The sequence below is a fragment of the Dysidea avara genome, chromosome 3 (genome assembly GCF_963678975.1).
Source record: "Dysidea avara chromosome 3, odDysAvar1.4, whole genome shotgun sequence".
Classification (NCBI taxonomy): Eukaryota; Metazoa; Porifera; class Demospongiae; order Dictyoceratida; family Dysideidae; genus Dysidea; species Dysidea avara.
The window spans coordinates 40,035,544-40,057,055 of record NC_089274.1 but is presented as its reverse complement, the minus strand read 5'-3'; the positions used below and the strand labels follow the sequence as shown (position 1 = coordinate 40,057,055).

At 38.3% G+C, this 21,512-nt stretch overlaps 3 protein-coding genes and 1 non-coding gene across 4 annotated transcripts; 1 reads left to right on the top strand and 3 right to left on the bottom strand.

Moving 5' to 3' along the window:
- Nucleotides 1–661: 661 nt before the first annotated feature.
- LOC136248512 (uncharacterized) lies at nucleotides 662–2,902 on the bottom strand. The gene is made up of 2 exons (XM_066040287.1): nucleotides 2,468–2,902; nucleotides 662–2,415 (listed from the first exon to the last, which is right to left on the bottom strand). Exons 1-2 carry the CDS (start codon nucleotides 2,900–2,902, stop codon nucleotides 1,618–1,620), a joined length of 1,233 nt encoding a protein of 410 aa, XP_065896359.1. The 3' UTR covers nucleotides 662–1,617.
- Nucleotides 2,903–8,429: 5,527 nt separating this feature from the next.
- On the bottom strand, nucleotides 8,430–8,501 carry Trnae-uuc (transfer RNA glutamic acid (anticodon UUC)). Its single transcript has one exon. It is a non-coding gene; the product is annotated as a tRNA-Glu (tRNA).
- Nucleotides 8,502–12,924: 4,423 nt separating this feature from the next.
- On the top strand, nucleotides 12,925–19,139 carry LOC136250961 (85/88 kDa calcium-independent phospholipase A2-like). Its single transcript, XM_066043317.1, has 7 exons — nucleotides 12,925–13,853; nucleotides 13,974–14,213; nucleotides 16,348–16,912; nucleotides 17,028–17,193; nucleotides 17,596–17,681; nucleotides 18,191–18,519; nucleotides 18,728–19,139. The coding sequence occupies exons 1-7, from the start codon at nucleotides 12,996–12,998 to the stop codon at nucleotides 18,962–18,964; spliced, it is 2,481 nt and encodes an 826-aa protein (XP_065899389.1). The 5' UTR covers nucleotides 12,925–12,995; the 3' UTR covers nucleotides 18,965–19,139.
- On the bottom strand, nucleotides 19,063–21,454 carry LOC136250966 (sphingosine kinase 2-like). Its single transcript, XM_066043323.1, has 2 exons — nucleotides 20,432–21,454; nucleotides 19,063–20,089 (listed from the first exon to the last, which is right to left on the bottom strand). Exon 2 carries the CDS (start codon nucleotides 20,029–20,031, stop codon nucleotides 19,180–19,182), a length of 852 nt encoding a protein of 283 aa, XP_065899395.1. The 5' UTR covers nucleotides 20,032–20,089; nucleotides 20,432–21,454; the 3' UTR covers nucleotides 19,063–19,179.
- Nucleotides 21,455–21,512: the final 58 nt, after the last annotated feature.

Here is a 21,512-nt window from a genome sequence, read left to right as displayed (position 1 = left end):
TATAGCATATAGACTGGACGTATCATTGGCTACTGTTTCACGGCTGTTCCATGCAACTCTAGATGTCATGATGATCCGATTGGCATGGCTTATAAAATGGCCAGCGAGGGAAGAGTTATGGAAGACCATGCCCAATTGTTTCCGTGCTTGTTATGGAACTAAGGTGGTTGCAATTGTAGACTGCTATGAGGTAAAGATTGAAACTCCATCTAATTTAGTGGCCAAATCAGCAACGTGGTCACAGTATAAACATTCAAATACCGCTAAAGTATTTATTGCAATGTGTCCACAAGGAGTCACTTCTTTTTTTCCTGTGCCTGGGGAGGGAGAGTGAGTGACAAACACTTAACTGTGAACAGTGGCTTTCTCTCTAAACTGTTACCGGAAGATGTCGTCCTTGCGGATCGAGGATTTGATATAGAGGAAGATGTTGCCAGAATGCAGGCCACATTACAGATACCTGCATTTACACAAGGATGTACGCAGTTGTGTCCGCTAGATGTCGAGAAAACCCGTCAACTGGCGAATGTCAGAATTCACATAGAAAGGGTGATAGGTGCTACAAGACAGAAGTTGTCCATACTCATGAGCTGCATTCCGATAGACTTTGTCAAGCCTAAAGTACCAGGACAAAGAGCTACTATTGACAAAATCATTATTATTTGTTTTGCACTAAATAATTTATGTAAATCTGTTGTTCCTAGTAATTGATCATTTGTGCACACTACATTCACAGACATAATAATTACAATTAACAAAATAACATTATTTTCTCTGTTTCTTTCTTGTAAACTGAGGCAACTTGCGGCAATCCGGGCAATACCACTTGTTTGTACGAGGGGGATTCTTCATTTTAAGGCATTCAAGGTGGAACCATTGTCCATGTTCACATTCTTTGTTGTCACAGCCTACCATATCTCTGCCCTTATCGTCCTTGCAATGACAATAAATGTACATATCAGTCGATGTTGAAGCTGCTGCAGTCTGAGCTGGCATGACTTGAACTCGAGAATACCACTTTGCTACTAATTCTGGAAGAAGACACAGTTCAAAAAAATAAGTGCTTTTGTCAACAATATCTTTGATGAACCCTTCATCCTGACATATTCTTTGTGTTGAGATGTTCACATTTCCACCACAAAAAGTAGCCACAACAAAATCTGCATAATCTGCAGAACACACCAAGAGTTGTGTCTGAACTTGGTAGTAGTAAGTATGTGTTCTTGTTAGAGTCCCATCATCTTGGATGTAGGGAGCTGATGAAGGTTCCCCATCGCGAACACAATAAGGACACTTCACTTCCAGCACTCCTATTCCAGTGCAGCATTCACATTGAATACTACCATCAGGACTTGCCCCAATGAAGGGATGTGTGCTACTGACCACAAGTCCACTGTCCTTGCATACAAATCCAGTGTGAACATCTTTCATATTATCCACATAAGCAGACTTGGCTAAATCTTCATGGTCACACCCCCATTTGGTAGCCTTAGTGAAAAACTTGTTCAACTCAGGGTAACAAATTCGATGAATCAAACTCTGTGATGGATTTCCTGGATCTGTTGCACAGACCTGTTTCATAACAGATGCAGTTATTCTGCCGGCTCGCTGAGTAAATCAGGCTGTAGTTTTGCTCTGCTCACGGGTTGCAGCCTCAATTATCCTAGTTTGTTCATCTGAAATGGTTAAACTTACTTGCTCACATACAGCAATTAGTTCAAGGTATGTTAACTCTTCGTTTTCTGGACGGTACAAATCTCTCAAGGAAGGTGGCAGATTGATAGCTGGTGAGCTGGTCTTGAACTTTTCTGAGAGTGGTGGCATAATTGAATTAATGGCAGGATCAAAACTTTCATTCTCTGTTAGGAATTCTAATTTATCTGCATCAGTAGGGGGAACTTGCAACAATTGTAAAAAACTAAACTCAGCTGAAAATTGCTCATTAGGTGATTGTAAAGCATTATGCTGAGATGACTCTTGCCCTATTTCACTGAAAGGCAGCTCTGTACCCATACCATTTGAATCCGATTCAGATGCAAGTTCAACAACGGAGAAATTTTGTGTCTCCAAGGGTTTTGGCAAATCTGATAATGGCACGGTGTCACTATATAAATGGGCTCCTCTTTTCCTGTTAGAGCGTAAAGTGCCTTTTGGCTTGGTAAAAGGTATATCCATAATCCGGGCATATGGTATTGTCTCAACCAGACGAGGTTGCTTCCATGCACAGTCTGTCTGCGTGCATGTTGTAGTGACACGGGATGCTGATTCAAGATAAAATAGAATGGCTGCAACATGAGAGCAAACTTCACCAAGGCTTGCCATGCAGGTACAGTGGCCTGCCTCAACAGTACCATCAACCTCACACAATACCCAAGTGTTCACTGGTGGATCATTGGCACGCTGGGAATGCCTGATCTACAATATATAATACAGTGTAATTGCTATAAAGGATTAGCGTTTAGTGTACCTTTGCTATGGCAGCATACTTTCCATCAAATCTTTTGGAACCCAAGTATTTAACAAATCCACAAAGGAAGTACTTGAAGGCGTCCAGGCTTTTGTGAGACTTAAACCGTTGCGAGGTACAGAAACTGTGCCCTAGAACAAGGTAGTTGAATATATCCGTGTTTGTCACAGGTGGGAAATCGCCGTTCCTCAATTCAGAAGCTGGAATCAAGTAAGGGTAGCAATTATTTAATTTGTATACTTGTATGTATGTTGTGACCTGTGCACTATACTCTAATAGAGGTCTGCACAGTATTACCAATAATAATAATAATAATAATAAAGGGTCTTGGTCAATTTCCGATGATATCTTCTCGAGATATCTCCTCTTATTACTGACTGACAACTCTAGAACATACTCACTCAATGGCAATTCTACAGCTGTCACCTCAGCCATACCTCAAAACCAGAGCAAGACAATGACAACTCACATTCGAATACTGGTTCAACAATATGGCGCCCATAACGTCATCATTCGTTACTATGGAAATGAAAACGCTCTGTTGGAATGGTGAAGAATAGAATTGTCGCAACGACTGTGTTCTTGGTAGCTATAGTGGTGCTGCTTAAGACTCCAAATTATTCCATAGCTGTGATTGAACGTTTGCAAGACCAACACAGGAAGGTGGATGGAGCTGATGATGGAAATATCAGCAAAAATGGGTCAGCTACAATGGTTCCCACAAGAAAAAACCATGGACCAACATTTACACCACTTCCACAGAGTGTAGTTGACGGAGTAAAGACATTTATTTTCTTCCTTGGTCATGCACGAAGTGGACACAGCATAGTGGGAAGCTTACTAGATGCACACCCAAACATTGTAATAGGTCACGAAGTTAATGTGTTTGCACAATTGTCAGATAAACAGGTTACACCAAGCAGGCTTGATATTCTAAATGCTATCTGGGAGTGTCCAAAGAATAAAATCAGGTTTAGCAGCTCCAAGGGCTACAGACTATTTGTGGATGGTTTATATGAAGGCACATATTCAGAGCACATTGAAGTTATGGGAGACAAGACTGCTGGTGCCACCACTGAAATGTTAGTCTATCATCCAAAGGAGTGGATGAAAGCTTTCAAAATATTGGAATCATCTATTGGCTCTGTAAAGGCGATACAAGTTATTCGCAATCCTTATGACAATATAGCCACTGGTATCTTATGCGCTTTCCTGAAAGAAGATGAATTTGCTCTTGCCAAGAAAAATAACAAATCGTTTTCAGTCAATCCAAGTCTAGTTCAACAATACATTACAGAATATTTTAAACGACTTCAGACCATTACTGGTACACAGCAAATCTTCAAGTTTGACTTGTTAGTAATCCATGGTAGAGACCTGATCAACAACCCCAGGGAAACCATCATGAAAATGTGCAGTTTTCTTGGAGTGGCTTGTTTAGACAATTACTTGAAGATCTGTACCAACAAAGTGTTCATGAGTGAATCTAAAACACGACACATGATTGAGTGGACTGATGATCAACTAAATGAAATACAACATAATATCATGAAGTCTAAAGAATTGGACAGTTACACATTTATTTCTTAAATAGCGTATAGCTTGGCATAACTTCACAGTATTTCAAAACAGAAATGTGCTTTAGCCTTGGTAAGAAATCTTGCATGAAGTTATTTTATGTCTGCATTACTTGACCATGCATGTTGACGTTGACTGAACCAGCAATTACTGATTTTCAAATGCTTAATGCCTATCCAAAATTTCTCTGCAGGCAAGCAAAGAGTCTGTCACCATGCAGGGTATTAGGCTGAATTTGTTGTCACCTAATTTGTGCAGTTTTCCATTTTAACTATCAAGCATTGGCACATGCACACATATACACCTAGTTGATTGGATATTTTGAAAACTTGCAATTGGTTGTTGTACTACATAATTACTCTATACACATAAGCAGTTCGTAGATCGTGTTAACAATTTCTAGTCATTCATGGTTTCTTGCTTGCAATGGGTGACTCTTGTCAGAGGAACATGAAAAATTCACACAAAATGTGCCCAATGAACTGTAATTCAGATATGATAATCATATAAAATTTCAGTAGCTACATTGTCACATTTTATGGCAATTGTCCTGCAGTATTCAGCCATACAGTTGGTTACATGCATTTATTTTCTATCTAAATATACTCTAATTAAGCAGCCAGTGGTAGCTATAAATTTGTTCTCTTTATTCCAGTTCCACAGGATCATAGGTACAATGCAGTTGTAGTGGTATTATATAATATAGTTAATAAAACTGTACCATGGGCCACTACATGCTAGATTGTATGCAAAAAACAAGCTAGCTGTTGTGTCCTTATCCCGGGCAATAGAATCTGCAGTAATATTTTCCCTTGACACAACATTACCACCAAGTGCAGTAGGGGAAGATCAAGGGGTACACGGAGTACTTCCTTTTGGGAAGAGCCTCAACATTAAAAATTAGGTGCAATAAAATCAGTAGTGACTTACCTACATTAGTTATAAAAATCACCCAAAACTGCTTTTCAGCACCCAGAAATTTTTGCTGGAAGTGCATTTGTAGATTACTTTATGAAATACAGGAACCTGTGAGAAGTCTACACTGTAAATAAAGGGAATCAGAAACACATGACTAAAACTCTGTGGAATGCACTGAAATATTCTGCAGTAGCCTTCGGAATAGGTGTGCATGAACATGGGACTATCTAGTATTAGACCCACAGCACTGGGGAATAGGGTTTAGAAGAATCATGGTCCTATATGAGGGTAGATGCACCATCCGGAAAGGTTACTACTGGTCTTAAGTTCTAATGAGCTAGTTAATACACATTATAATATACATTATAGTAGCTTGTAAATGGTTTTGTAGCCATTTGATGCTTGAACTGCATGTGAACTCAACACCATCACACAAGCTGAGTGCAGCACAAATAATGTATATAGACAGACAGGCTACCCACACGTTTACTAGCAGAGCTTACATATTATACAGATGGTTTAAACAGTCTAGACCATAATACACATCTGAACTGAAGCGGTTATACTGAAAAGTTAAAACCATTGCATGCATGTTCTATCCTAAATCAAAAGTGTATCTCTTTAGACTCCTGTACATCTTGATGTTTGCTTGAATTTGCTTAATTTGATTATCAGTCCACTTAATGAGATGTCGTGTTTTTGATTCACTCTTAAACACCTTGTTGCTACAAATCTCCAAGTAATTATGAGAACAATTCACTCCAAGAAAACCGCACATTTTTATCATCATTTCCTTCGGAGTTTCTATCAGGTCCCTACCATGTACTTCCAGTAAGTCAAGCTGGTAAGTTTGCTGTGCATCAACAATAGCTTTGTGACACGCAAAATAATCTACAATGTGTTGCTGTATAATGCTTGACCGTACTGCTAATGTTTCATTGTTTTTCTTTACTTCAGAAAATTTAGGTATCGAAAAAATATGATAAAGTACCTCAGTAGCTATATTGTCATAAGGATTGCGTATCACATGAATGACCTTTATGGAATCGAAATGCGACATCAAAATTTTGAACACTTTCTTCCATTGTGTTGGGTGGTGTAGCAATAGTTCGGTAGTGATACCAGCTTTTTTGTCTCCCATAACATCAATATAATCCAAGTATGTTCCCTCAAAGAGACCATCTACAAACAATCTGTATCCCTTAGAATCGGTTAACCTCAGTCCATCCAGTGAAGAAGTCCATATGACATTCAATATACCATAATTGTTTAGTGGTGTGATCTGACCTCTTAACAATTTTGAGAACACATCTGCCTCATTAGCTATCACCATGTGAGGGTGTGCATCTAGAAGACTGCCCACAATGCTGTGGCCACTCCTTGGATGACCGAGGAAGAAAACAAATGTTTTTACTTGATCAGCTACTTCTATTGGAAGTGGACCAGGTGTACCTAATGGTTTGGTGGTTTATAACTTTACTATAATTATTCATGGCTATATATACCTCCACTACGATCAGTCCTCTTGTGATGTTTGCCCACCCTCAAGGGTTTGAATTGATTCTCGTTGCTTCCTTCCAGCATGAAAAAGTTTGGAACATCAAGATAAACACACACCAATCCCAGCAGCAGAGCTACAAAGAAGGATGACAATGAAATAGCAACAACACGGATCACTGCCATGATAAAGCCACAATTACATGCTATCTGCAAGGAAATTACTGGTTATCGTGAGGTGCTAGCTGATAGCTCCACTTTTATGCAAATCATCACCTGCAGTGACGACATGCTGGTATCTGAAGAATTCGGAGGAATCCACGTCAAAATGCTTGACAAAACTGGTTGCGATAAAATCTGGGAAGTCTGTAGCAATGAGTTGGTTTAATGCATTCTCTATCTCGTGCATTTAGAGTATGCGATCTTGCTCTCACGTGATGCACTATAGCTGGCGGGAGGAAACTGCTAGAAAAAGCTTGGCAAATTATTAGTAGCTACCGGACAAACAATTAAAACATCATTCACTCGCCAAATTTGCTAAACTTCCCTCCTTGATTAGCGGGCGCCGACAAACTAGGTGTTGGCCCACGTGTTTCTGTTATTATTATTATTATTATTATTATACTTTTTTTTATTACTGTGAAAGACCTCAAAATAGAGTATAAGAGCACACCATAGTTATAAAATGTTAGTGTGATATCGATTAATTAGTACTGCTGGACGGGCCTTCAACATGTTCCAGTTGATCTTGTGACAAATTGCAGCCTCTCCTTAGTGTCAGAGCAAAAAGGAGAAACATCAGATGCAAATAAGTGTGCACAATCACAGGCTGTCTAGGTATTATGCCAGTGACTATTTCCTTGACCTTAGCTACACTTACAGTACAACACTTTACATTTCCAATTCTCCCACAAGATTCCACTCATGTGTTACTGGTTTTCTTTTTATCTGGAATTGTGTTCCGTGTTTTGTACTGATGTGGCAGTGTGTTGTGTGTTTGTTTGTTTTTGTATCTTGTGTTTTTGTAGATGATACTCCTATAGGTGTTTGCTTTGTACTCACCTTACCGTAACTTTGTGGTTCAACAAATAAAAGTAAGACAATGTATGCCATCTACCAAAGAGTTTCGGCAAGCAGCTCATATCTTGCCATCTCCTCTTCATATTTAGCTCATGGGCTTCGGTATCATGGGATGTAATTGAATTGTTGATAAGTAGCTAGCTACAATTTAATATTTTTTTGTCTTGCCAGGATTCCAGTTCTTATTACCTTTTTAAGCAACTTGGTAACCCTGAGACTAGATTCCTGACCCTTTGTAATTGTATTGTACACATAATCGTCGTGTTATCACATTATCATCATCATGCAGCCTCTGTGTTAGACTTGCACTGATATAATGATTTGACTATTATCTCTTTTCTGCATCATGATGCCACTACATCATGATTCAAATTTATTAACTTCATACACCACCAGACTTCTTTGATACATGGACTTGAAATTGCCACCCAGTAGAGAAAATCCTAATCACCCTAAAGTAAAATATTAACTCTTGTTGTTATGTTCCCATATTATAGCCAGGGCTTTACTGGATGAATTTTGAAAATAAATTTCTGCTACAATTTTCATTGGGTGTGTACTCATGAAAACTTAATTGCATGCAGCTCCTTCATTGACCCTGGACTCTGGTTTTAGAAAAAATGTCATGGAATCTTCAAGGATGATTCATCCAGTATAGCTATCAATCATATGTCATGTTTTGAATAAATATCTTGTTGCTATATGAACATCCATGCAACTGAGCAGCAAGTTTCATTTTCCCCCTTATGTTTTTCTTTCATCATCCCCTTGGGAGTTTCTGCATACACCATGTGAATTAGCCATCAGCAGTAATCAGTTCCATCAATAAAAGAGGCCATATATAATAGAAACACAAAATGCAAACAATAAACAAATATTTAAAAAATAGTTCCCATTCCGGGAATCGAACCCAGGCCACCTGGGTGAAAACCAGGAATCCTAACCACTAGACCAAATGGGATAACTACATCACCTCACTTATTTATTCACACTTGTAACCAAGAGTTCATAATATATACACAGAGTATGGGTAAATACTTATTATGAACTCTTGTTGTAACATAATAAGCAACCCCAATCTGTAAATGTGCAGGTGTGAATTGTTCAGAAATTCTGGGGTTCTCTACCATGCATGTGGTAACTTAGGTAAGCTGCCACATGGTGTGTTTATTTGTGGTGTATCTTTGTGCCATGCAAATAATCTGTGATACATTGAATAATGTCTGATGCTGTTGTTTTCTTTGTTCATGTATTGAAGAATATTGCGTGGCAGTAGTTATAATTATTATAATTGATGGTTACATATCAAATGAAATACTTTTGATTAGGAACCAGCGTTGAAACCGGGTCGGGTCATCCGGGTCACATTTTCTCCGGGTCACATTTTCTCCGGGTCACATTTTCTCCGGGTCATCCGGGTCTGACCCGGTTTACAATTTATCCGGGTCTGACCCGGATTGGATCACGTGAGAAACGAAATTGTTCGTTTGACGACGTGGAACTTATAAACGTAGCTCTTTCGTGAGCCACGCCCACTTATCGAATTACCAACATATGCTCAGCCACGCCTATTTGTTAGTAAGTGCAGTATATAGCACGAAACTGAGGGTATCTATGGTGAGGGGTAGCTATTGTCAGTAGGTGAAGACCTTTTTTTTTTTTTGTCTTCAACCTACAGCTAGGCTGAAGTTGCAATATTTACTCAACACGAATCGAACGCTCAAAATGTAGACTCGTTCGCTCACCCGAGACTAGCCGAAACACGTCTCGGCTTTAATTAATCCGGGTCAATCCGCGGGTCACATCCGGGTCTGACCCGGATTGCTATCCGGGTCAGTGGGTCATCCGGGTCAGCAGTAGTGACCCGGTTTCAACGCTGTTAGGAACCAACACTGACTTGTCTTCCAAAATATTATTTCACTTGCATACCAAAACTGACATTGGTAATGGCACCAGTCCTCAATAGCTTACTGATAATCATGAATACACACAGTCTGCACCCTTTACTTTTTTGAACATACATGCAGCAATCAAACTGGGTACCAAGTTTATTCGGTGTGTTTTGAACATATCCATTTGATTAATTAGCCATCACCTTGTGAAGTGTGCATCCAGTAGACTGCCCACAATGCTGCGTGCGTCTATAAATCTATGGAAAGAGAATTGTTTATTGATTGGTTTGGCAATTTTTAACTGTATATAACATGTTATCGCCTCCGCTATGGTCTAGTAGCTAAGGTTAACTAATCCTACACAGGCTCTGCCTTCTAAGATAAAGCAGGCATGCGTTCACAATTTAAGAATCAGCCAAGAGTCCATTAGCACTGCAAGGCTTACAAAGCATTGGCTGACCTGGCTCAATACTTTTTCACCAAGAGTTAATAATGCAATTGAGGGCTCGCTATTTATGAACTCTTGGTAAAGTTGTTATCACCTTTGGTATGCTGTAATTCATTTTTGTAATTTAAACTTAACTAACTCATAATTGCATTACTTATATAAAGTTATGGTTACAAAAAGTGCTTTAAAAACTGACAGTTGGTTAGAGTTAATTAGGCTGATGAGGAGTTTTTGAACACTTGAACATGATACGTGGTCACATGAAAGAGGAGCATTGTTTCTGGATTGGAGGTAAAATGGTGGTGAAATAATTTCATAGATAACCCAGGAAAATTTCAGATATGTGGAAGCCAAGTAAAATTTCTGCTGGAATTGTCTGGTATAGCTTTTTTCCTGTAGCTAGATATGTGGCCATGTTGCAATTTTTCAACAAACCAAATCACAACCAACACAATGGATAAACCTATTGTGTTGGATGTGGAGGTGTTTAATGAAAAACATCAAGTTGTTTACTAATCTGGCGTAGCCAACCCACGCGCGTAGCACGTGGGTCAGCTACACCAGACTAGTTGTTTACACCCGGTAAGAATGTAGATGAGTGGAAACATATGGAGTCTAGTAAGATGAGATTTGTAGCCATTAGAATAATTAGTTAGAATGCGGGTAGTTGCACACCTCTGAACACTGATTGTGCTTAATGAGATGAAGCATTTTCCAGACAACCAAGCAGTACAAAAACTAAGAAAGGTGTTTACTGTGATCAGGCTATAGAGAAAACATTTCTACTGTAGTCCAAGTATACCTGGTATAATTTTTTGATTATATAGTGGGCCAAATGGGCATCCCATGATAAGTTGGCATGATAAAATAATGTGCGCGCATATAGGTCTTTCAACAATATACTGTAGAATGGAGATGTACTGATATTACTGGCCATGCAAAGTTAATTATAATTATGTTGCTGGTCCTACCAATTCCCCAAAAATTGATCAGCGCTAATCTTGTTTTTTTTTGTTGTTGTTGTTTTTTGTTGGTTTTTTTTTTTTGCGGAACAATAAATTTTTTGTGGCCTAAGATACTGAATTTTTTTTTTTTTGAAAGAAAGCAGAAAGATTCTGAAAGACCAAACAGAAGATCCATCTGGTGCTCTTAGATTGTTAAACCTTCTTGAAGTTTGGGAGAGTTATTAAAAAGGTACTGCCAGGAGCTTAAAAGCACCTTTGAAAGAGCAATGATACTATACCACTATTCAGTCCAATTACTCAAGTCCACAATGGGCAGTTATCCTCATAGGTTATTCACTGCTGCTCGATGAGTAGTTTGTTACATCATCACCTTACAGTTTCTTATGATATTAAACCATAATGAGTCAAAGTAGCTACAATTGGGGGGTTACTATTCAGTGGACTGGACTACTGAACTGGAACACTGGACTGGACTGACATATTTTTGGTTTTTACACATTCTGAGGTTGGTTTTATTGAGTCTTGCTAGTAAGAACCCTTTGGGTACCTGCAGCCCACTTCTAAACACTGAAGGCAAACAGTGGAATATGCGAAAACTGTCTCTTAATAATTTTGCTACTGTTCATTATGCCACTTATTCCTTACCTGGTGTGTAGTAATGCTGCAGGGAACTGAATATGACAGCAATAGTTAACCAGCGATCAACTAGCCAGTAGACAATCTTTCAAGATATCCTTGAGGAGCAAGCTAGTCTCGCCAGCATGGCCAGACCTCTCTAGTCAGTGCAGGGGCTTACCAATTAGAGATTTTTCAGCATGGGCACTTATAATCTTTATTTGATAAGCCCCTACACTGAAACAGCGAGACTAGTGAGAGCAAGACTAATGAGACTAGCTTGCTCCTCAAGCTTGCTCTAAGGATATATCTTGAAGGATATTGTCTACTGGCTAGTTGATTGCTGGTTAACTATTGCTGTCACATTCACTGGCGGAATTCCCTGCACTGCCTGCAACATTACTACACACCAGGTAAGGAATAAGTGTTGTATAGTAGCAAAATGAACAGTAGCGAAATTATTAAGAGACAGTTTTCGCATATTCCACTGTTTGTCTTCAGTATTTAGAAGTGTTTAGAAGTGGGCTGCAGGTGCCCAAAGGGTTCTTACTAGCAAGACTCCATAAATCCAACCATAGAATGTGCAAAAACCAAAAATATGTCAGTCCAGTAGTCCAGTCCAGTGTTCCAGTCCAGTAGTCCAGTCCACTGAATAGTGACGCCCCTACAATTGTGTGCTATTTATGCGCTTAACTATTTTATTATTGTACGCATTGAACTCAGTAACCATTTTGTATAACCTCTCTCTGCTGCAGGGGATAAGAAACAGAAATCATCATCCTTTCAGATACCTATATGGCTGCTTGTTAACTGCTTATTATAACACCTGTTCACATAACTAGGCCATGCACAGCTAGGCAGTTATACTGCTCTCTCTATAAGGACATATGCATTCCACAATTATTGTTAAAATACAGAGTGTTATGTTATTCTGCTTGAGTGTTGGGCCCTGTGGTGCTTATGAGCTCTCACTGAGGGATTCCTAGCTGGTAGAAGTTGGGAGAGATGACAATCAAGTAGATAAGCCAGAACTACTATTATTAACTGTTGCAGGATCCATATATAAATATTGTCACCATTGCTAATCCCTATAGCTACTATATTATCTACTGTATGCTGGATCAAAACATGCATGAACATATAAGTTTGTGGGAACGTCACTTTCTAGATAAACTACATTAATTTGATCATTTGTAGCTAGCTACTAAAGATGGTAATTATTACTTCATTAAAACTATGGAGAGTTCACTTCACATTAAGTTTGCAGTGCAAAACATTCCGTTCTGTTCAATGTTGTCTGAAATAACATCAAATTTAGAAATTTCTAAATCCGGAAATAATTTTTAGTTAGCCTGGCGATATGCGGGCGCCGCAAAATATGCCGCACAGGTCTCCGACTGCTTGGCAGCCTATAGCTAAGCTTTTCCGTTTTAGTATGGTTTCATAGCTATATGTAATTAAATTATTTCGCTGCTCTACATAAATCCCTGGCTGTTCTCAGCTTGTACCAGTTCTCTGTATCTACCCTCACCGTGATGGCATCAAGTAACACCGCTGTTAAGCGTTTACCAAGCAAGCTACGAGAGAAAGTTCCGGTAGTTGCAAAGATCAAAAGGGCCGATCGCAACCCATGGAGAAGATTAGTGTATAGCCTTTACGAAAGCAAAAAGGTGGGCAACCGCTATTGCATAATCTTGGAGATAAAAGACCAAGAAATTCAGTTACTGAGCACTGCTAACGAGAAAGATGCCGCATCTTTGTTACAGATTGCTTGTGACGTAATTCCGTGCTTCTGGAGCCCAAAGGTTTCGTCCCATGTCTCAGCAGTGTTCACAGATAAAGTTTTAACCAAGTTGGTGGAACTGATGAGGTTATATGGCAACAGTTGGTCAGTAGCACACATGTGTGTCAGCCTTCCTCTTCCAGAGGACACAATGATGATACTCCTGGCGAGTGACTCTTTCAAGGATCATTTCACATCCACACATCATCCCAAAGGATACACACTTCTCCACTTAGCTGTTGAGATGAATTCAGTGTCTGCATGCCGAGCCATTATGAGATGTAGTGACAATTGGTTAATTTGTGATCCAGGATTTCATATTGAGGATTATGAAGGTGTGAACCCCATACAAAAAGCTGTCGTCCACAAGGCATGGGCTTGCTTAGAGTATCTTCTGCAATGCCAGTCGCCTTATGCGTTTTCTCATCCAAATACTCCACCTCGTTTAAGGAAGTTTAGCTTTGGCAAGACAGATCTGCAACAGTTCTGGGGTGCAGTTGAAGGACGACGCCCTAGTGCAGTTAGAAAGATGTTATCATACAATCCTGATTTTGCCAATGCAGGCCATATTGATGGAGGCATCAGTCTGCATAAAGCTCATGATCATGAGGTATTTAAATTTTGTAGATTATAATTATGGTACTACATACATCAATTACCATACATGACAATTTAATACAGTGTAGACAGGTCTGCAGTTTTCATACTTATAAATGCTGATCTTGTTTAGACCATCATTGCTTTAATTGAAAAAGGTGCAGATCCTCAGACTCGAAATCTTCAACATGAAACTCCTCTGCATACAATTATTAAAACACTTCATCCAATAAAAGGTGATTCCTTGGATGACAAGTGGAAGAAAGCTGCAGTCAAGAAACAGAAATGTGTGCTGGCTCTTTTGATCTATGGGCACTGTGATCCAGACAGTAAAACTAGGAGTGGAATGACCTCACTACATTTGGCTGTTGAGGTATAGTTGTTTGACTACCAGTATTACATGGATTATGTAATGAAATAAATACTTGTGCATGGGTTTTTTATTTGTGAGGGAAATTCACAAATCTGCTGATGTGATCAGGTGGTTTTGTAAATTTCTCGGGCCATTTCTAAACCACACGTGGGCTATAATGGGTATTCATTGTACACTAACTAATGTGTATCGTGAGACTTTCTGTGTCATTCTGTAGCTCCTAAAATAAGTTCTGAGATATCAATAGTTTTAGTATCAATAGTTTTACCAAAATTAATATTCACCCATTTGTTTTTAATAACACAAACACAGATTGGTGTGGTGAATTGCTTGGCCACAAACCTTTGTCAAATTTATGCTACTTCTTTGGCAATTATACATGCTACTAAGCATCAATATTGACACATTGTTGACCAAATTTCTTACTTTCTCACAATGCTTAATCATGTCTGTAGGCACAAAATACTGTACAACATAATGACAGTTCGTGGATTTTAAAATTTCTCCACCATGTAGATGCACAACATTGTTATCAATGATTAAGGCTTGAGATATTTGAGCCAGGAAATATTGAAAATATTGCCGGCACAAATATAGGAAATAAACAGACACTTTTCTGTACTATCATGGGATAGTGGATAATACAACATTTCCTTAGTCACTAAAGAGGCGGATCCTGTACAGTGTTTAGGGGAAATTTATCCCTTAAATGTAGTACACATGAATACCACTGGATATCTAATTTCCCTTACATAAAGACACCACGTGGTTTCCCTTTTGGATATACTGTGGAATGTAAACTCTTGTCAATAGCTTGGAATGTATTCAGTTTATTTGTAGCCAACTTGATAAAGTTATGATATTATCAACTAAGTACTAATTAAAATAAAGGGACCAGTAATACAGAAGGGTACTATATCATCAACACTAGTGCCACTATGACAACACACACGAGACCCACATAGGCAAAAGATGGTGATACAAATTAATGATTGTAAACAAAAGTTCAAGAAAACATCTGTCCATGTCTTCCCTTATCCCATCTTTATCTTACACCCTTTTCATACGGTCACTGGTTAATGCATTCATATGAGCTCCTTTTCTTAACTCGGGTTGAACCTCAAAATCATAAGTGAGCTACAAAGCTAGAAGGGTTGAACTCTGGTCTGCAAAGTAAAAGTGAGTTGTGGTACTTAGAAGACAATTACCACTCAATAAATTGATGATTGCTTGTGAACAGAAAATGTGTTGTTGTTCTGGCTATCACTCTATTGTAGTCAGACCTCTGTCATTCAAGCAATAGATAAAAACGCATATGCATCACACCCACAACGTTTATGTAGACATACTATTGGTATTACTATAAAATGAAAGTTCATAGTTTGCAAATGCAGTGAACACACATTAGGGAGACATGCTTATTATTACTAAACTGCTGGCTGTATAATTACAAGTCTTATGCTCTAATCTCATAAGATTACTGACACCTGATCAAAATAGCAACACATCCTGTAATGAGTAAATTGGTACAGTGACAAATGATCAATAAGGTGTACTGTATTTGTCTAGTCATCAACATCATAGTAGAATGTAGGCTCAGAAAGCGATCTCATCATTTGTTGCAATTTGTTGCTATTAAGTCTAATATTAAAGTATGTATCTTAAGTGATGATCTATAAACTGTACTTTGATCAATATGTAACTTTCACACACTCTCCTACTACCAACCTACAAGAGGGTAATTGTCATTATTTTAATGTAATATTTTTACACTTAATTATCTCTTCTGCAGTCCAACAGTTCGGTTAAAAAGTTCTTCCAGGTCCAATTTTGAATTTTGTGACAGTTATTTGAGTAAAAATTTGATTGGTTAGAAGACAAAATTTTTGTACAGTATATATATTTTACTGCTTTCCCAATGAAGTGTTTCGATCAATCATAATTATGCTGAAGATGGTCAGAAAATGAACAATTGCCAACTGTTATTTTGAGCACTAGTACTGGAATGCAAAATAGATACTCAATAAATATTACATTAGATGCAACTTGCCAGCAAATAGTTGAAGACCATATCATAATAAAATAATGGTGTTCCCTATAGTATTGTTCTATAATGTACTCTACTCACATGCAGACTTGTGATGTGCTCACGGTGAAGGCATTGTTGGCATTCAATGCTGATACTTCTGTTGTCAATGATCAAGGAGAGTCGGCACTTGACATAGCTACTAAGATTGGCTTTAAAGAGACCATCAATTTATTACAACATGGTGAAGACTCTTTGGATCAAAATCTCACACAACCTACAAGTAATTGGCCACCAGTGTTTAGCAGGCGCAATTCATACGCAGAACAGCCAAAATGTCCTACTGAAGTTGCCACTCAACGAGAGGCACTTGTCTCCACACTCATTAAAACATGTGAAAAGCTGCAGGGTACAGTAGACCAGTGTGCACTAGATCAACTATTGGCTTGTGCTGTGGAAACGTTTGATTACTCGGTAAATCAACAACCAATTGGAAGTAGGCCACGTCAGGGGGACAGAGTCTTGTGTCTTGATGGTGGAGGTATCCGAGGGTTGATCTTGATTGAGCTACTCTGTGCTATTGAGAAAGTAACTGGTAAAAGGATTGTTGACCTGTTTGACTGGATCATTGGGACCAGTACAGGAGGGATACTAGCACTGGCCCTAGTTTATAGTAAGTATAACAATAATATTATACCAAGGAATTTGATTTATTAATGATTTAGCTATCTATTGTGCATATTACACAATGCAATTGAGTTTAGTTGTATTGTGTCTTTGTACTTTAGCTAACCTTTCATTGAATGAGCTACGCTGCCTTTATTTCCGAATGAAGGATAAAGTGTTTCATCGAGTGTGGGACATAGTTCCCCATAGTGACACAGAAGTGTTTGAGGAAATGATCAAGAGTTTAGTCAGTGAACACAGAACACTTGGATGCAAGACACACCCCAGGTGACTATTATGCGTGTTGTGTAGTGTGTACATATGTACATACAATACAAATGGGTAATGCTATTGCATATTTTCAGTGTCACATTCTAAAAGCCCGGCCAGAAGAAATTACCCTTCGGCAATTTCAAAATCTGTCACATTACAAACTTCATAATTCATGAGCTTTTCAACTGATGGAATCTATCACTATTTTTTTTGCTGTTTATCTGACACCTTCCACTGTAATGGATATTCAATAGAACATCTGTACAAAAAATACAGAGCAATTTTTGTTTTTCCGGATAGTTTTATTAGTATTTAGATCATAACAAATCAAAATAGTTATTCATTCAACACACCATTCACTACAGCAGATAAAATTTATTTTTGGAGTGTCATGGTTATGTCAATACACACTTGTAGGGTTTTGATCACGGCTACTGATATTGAAAGTGTACCACCCAAACTGGTGTTCTTCAGCAACTATGAGGATGGTGAACTTGGAAAAGGTTTGTATTATTGTATGGTACTAGTGTATGCCAGTGTGGTATTGCAATTTGATGCACTAATGAATGCTGTAAGGAACCTTTGAAGGACTAAGTTGATGTCTTGTGGTTTTACTAAGTTTACAAGTGCTTTATACACTATATCCTCCATGTACCTGTCTCAATGATTCTCGTGAAAGTGAGAATGGATGAAAATTCCACAACCACCTGTTGTATGCACACACTAAATAAGAGGCCTTGGCAATGAATTACACCAATATAATTTTTACTGGGTGATCATATTTTTTTACTTTGCGTAGACTCTCTGTAATTTAGTGTCAAAATAGAAAACACAATGACAATTCTGTGATCCTTTCACAACTATCACACAGGTTTTGAGGGACAGGACACTCAATAATCTGCTACAAAATTGTGTCTTAACACCTTGTATATCAGTACATACCAAAAAGTACCAAGCCAAGAGTTCATAATATTAAAACTCTTGACCACAAATCTATTTCTTTTTCTCACAGACATGCCGATTTGGGTAGCAGCACGAGCAACCAGTGCAGCTCCAGTTTTCTTTGAACACTACCAGAACTATGCTGATGGTGGAATCAAGGCTAACAACCCTAGCTCAAGTGGACTAGCTAGGATCCATGAATATTACAAAGAAACAGGAAGAACCAACTACAAAATCTCAACAGTAGTGTCACTAGGTTGTGGAGATTATACAGCTCCTGCTTTGTGCACTGACATACACAAGTGTTTGTCTAACAGCTGGAAACCACTAAGTATTATCAAGAATGCTAAAGACTTATTCACTACCATGGGAAACTTGCTGAAAGTGCTACAAAAAGAGGTATGTGTACAACTATTGTTTATCATTCACTGGTGCAAATGTTTGCAAACATAAGATTTTAACCTTGCAAGAAATTTTTTACCATCTATAGCAGTACAATTTGTCCATACAATAGAGTGCACAACTTACACATGAGAAAAATTGCTCTTTGTGAAAATACATTCTATATCTTAAGGAAGAAATCCAATCAACCTTTTAATTTTTTTAGGTTAGTGAAAGCAATGGACAGCCCGTTGTCATTACAAGGACATTATGTGACAAAAGTGGAAGCTCTTTCTACCGCCTGTCACCCAAACTGGAGACAAAGGTTGAGCTTGATGAAAAGAATGATGAGAAGTTGGTCGACATGCTCATTGTAACAAAGCAGTACATTCAAGCTGAGATGAAACAATTTATTGGAATTAAACGAGACACAGAAACACATGAACAACTGCAAGAAGATTGACATATCAACACACACTCTTACTGTATTTAATCCACTAGTATATCTACTAGATTATATTTTTAATTGTATTGTACTGATATTCTGCACAGGTATTTAAGTAACTGTAACATTATAATATATAATTTGTGCTGTTATTTAAAACAATGAGCAAATATATAACAGTGTTAATTTATGTACGTGGTAGACAAAATATTTATGTAGTATAAGTTTGTGGCTTATGTGCGCTTCAGTCTCCGTCCCAGCACTCGGCCCAATTGGGGGTGGATCTGAGCTTGCATTGGCCCAAATGGAATCATTTCACCATCAAGAGTTAGAATACCTGACTTCTCACTAGGCTCTATGCGAAATGCTTTGGCTTCTATCACATTAATAATGTTCATTTCTGTGTGATTGCCTTTAGCCATTCTGTCCATCAATTTGAACAAATCCATCCTGGATGTGAGATTAGCTTCAGCGTAAACGAGATAGATGGTGCCACAGCCAACATAGGCTTGTTTAGTGTTAAATATATCGTGTCCTAAATGTGAGATGGTGGCAACAGCGATGTTCATGAACTCAGCGTCTATCTCCACCCAATTGCTGGGTACTGGCTCAGACAGCTTGTTCATAAACGGAGTGGGTGGTACGGTTTGGCCACTATTGACTTCATTGCCAACAGTAGAGTCAGCTGTTGCTTCAGAAACACCATTGTTTGTTGTTGATATTTCATGATGAGACTCTATGCAGTTATCAGATGTTTCATTTGTAGGGGACTCCATGCCATTTGTGACTACAAGCTCACCATCCTCCTTTGGTGAAGATGTTTCTTCTGTGAGTACCTGAGAGTCATTTGTAGCTGCTTTTGAAGTATTTGTGCCTTGAAGCTTTGCATCTTTTGGCAAATATGATAACTTGCCAGGGTAAGCTTTCTTTCTGACAATGCAAGAAATTGCTCCAAAGAAAAATCTCATCTCACCAATGCGGCGATATTTCTCTGACTCAATATCAATATCAGCAATTATACCCCAGTCAGCTAGTAGGCAGAAATACTTTGTTCCTTCTATGGTGTTTGCGGTGAGAACATCCATCGGTGCCACTGCTCCACAAATGATTTGAAATGTTGCATTTGCCACACTGAACTCCTCTCTAAACAAATAGTACACAAACAAATATAAACATATTGTTACAAAACCATGTAACAGATAATGTAACGAGCATTGTATTTTTAACAGAACATTAGAAATAACACAACACGAAACATTCTAATTATACAGTAGTACAGTATAGTAAAGGTTAACATATTCTCAGCGCCAGAAAATATCACTTGAAAACTAGCCTCACTTTTCTTTCAAGAGTACTTGGCCTTAACTTAGCTACAGATAAGCTAAGGGCTTGAATTCTTTGTTGTTAGATATTGCTTATATAGGTAGGAGATGTGTCTTTTTTTTTGCCTATGTAGCAACTACAATGCAAGCATCATGGACTTACCTTTGCTTTTTTCTTCACTACTATGTAGCTGTGGGTAGCATGTCAATGGCTTCTTGTGTTACATGATAATAACTTCTGTAGTGAGTGGAATGATAGCATAGGCACTTCTCTTCCTCATTGTAACATGAAGCACCTTTTCAATAACTGATAGTTAGGACACCTGATTAATATATCTTTTTTTGGGCACACTACACACGGGCACACGGGTTCACCAGCCATAATCATGTTGCAACAACTTCAACTAGCTGATGAATTACAAATTGACTGGCTAGGGTTCATAAACATAATGAAACTAACTAGCTACAAAATCTCAACAGTAATGTCACTAGATTGTGGAGATCACACAGCTCCTACGTTGTGCACTGATGTACTACACAAGAGTTTGTCTTAAAGCTGGAAACCACTAAGCATCATTAAGAATGCTAATGACTTGGTCATAGCCATAGGCAACTTGCTGAAGTGTGGTGTGCAACAAATTTGCTACATGAATGTCCATAGCAGTATACCGTAAAAGGGGAGTTTTGCTAGACAAAGTTTCTCGTTTTCAATCCAAACTGTCACAGTTTCCCCAGTAAATCAATAATTTTACTAGCTATATTTAAGTTATTTAAGCTTTGTCCTGAATCATGAAACTTTCCCCGTTTATGGTATAGTCTTTATTTACCCATACATTGCACTTAGCAGTGCCTAGACTGACATGGTTGATGTATAATCAACATAAGAAAGGGAAGTTACAGCATCTCATTACATGATTGTACAATTTTGTTCTCCAAAAAAATGACCAGACAGGGAACAATAGACGTTAACTTTTGTAGCCTTACTACATACAATCAAGGAATCAACATGTTTTAGGATATTGAATGGACAGCCTGTTATCATTACTAGATGATGAGACATGAATGGTAACCTTTTCTACTGCCTGTCACCTATACAAAGGTTGAGCTTGATGAAAGGAATGATGGGAAGTTGGCTGACATGCTAAATCTAACAAAGCAGTACATTCAAGCTGAGATGAAACATTTAATGGAATTAAACGAGACACAGAAACACATGAACAACTACAAGAAGATTGACATATTGG

What these genes read in the sequence shown, in the direction of transcription:
- LOC136248512 (XM_066040287.1), bottom strand. Translation starts at nt 2,902, where the DNA reads ATGGCTGAGGTGACAGCTGTAGAATTGCCATTGAGTGAGTATGTTCTA. An exon ending in AGTATGCTGCCATAGCAAAG is followed by an intron (nt 2,416 to 2,467) that starts GTACACTAAACG and finishes TATATATTGTAG; the next exon opens with ATCAGGCATTCCCAGCGTGC.
- LOC136250961 (XM_066043317.1), top strand. Translation starts at nt 12,996, where the DNA reads ATGGCATCAAGTAACACCGCTGTTAAGCGTTTACCAAGCAAGCTACGA. An exon ending in CACTACATTTGGCTGTTGAG is followed by an intron (nt 14,214 to 16,347) that starts GTATAGTTGTTT and finishes ACTCACATGCAG; the next exon opens with ACTTGTGATGTGCTCACGGT. An exon ending in AGCACTGGCCCTAGTTTATA is followed by an intron (nt 16,913 to 17,027) that starts GTAAGTATAACA and finishes TTTGTACTTTAG; the next exon opens with CTAACCTTTCATTGAATGAG.
- LOC136250966 (XM_066043323.1), bottom strand. Translation starts at nt 20,031, where the DNA reads ATGGATGTTCTCACCGCAAACACCATAGAAGGAACAAAGTATTTCTGC.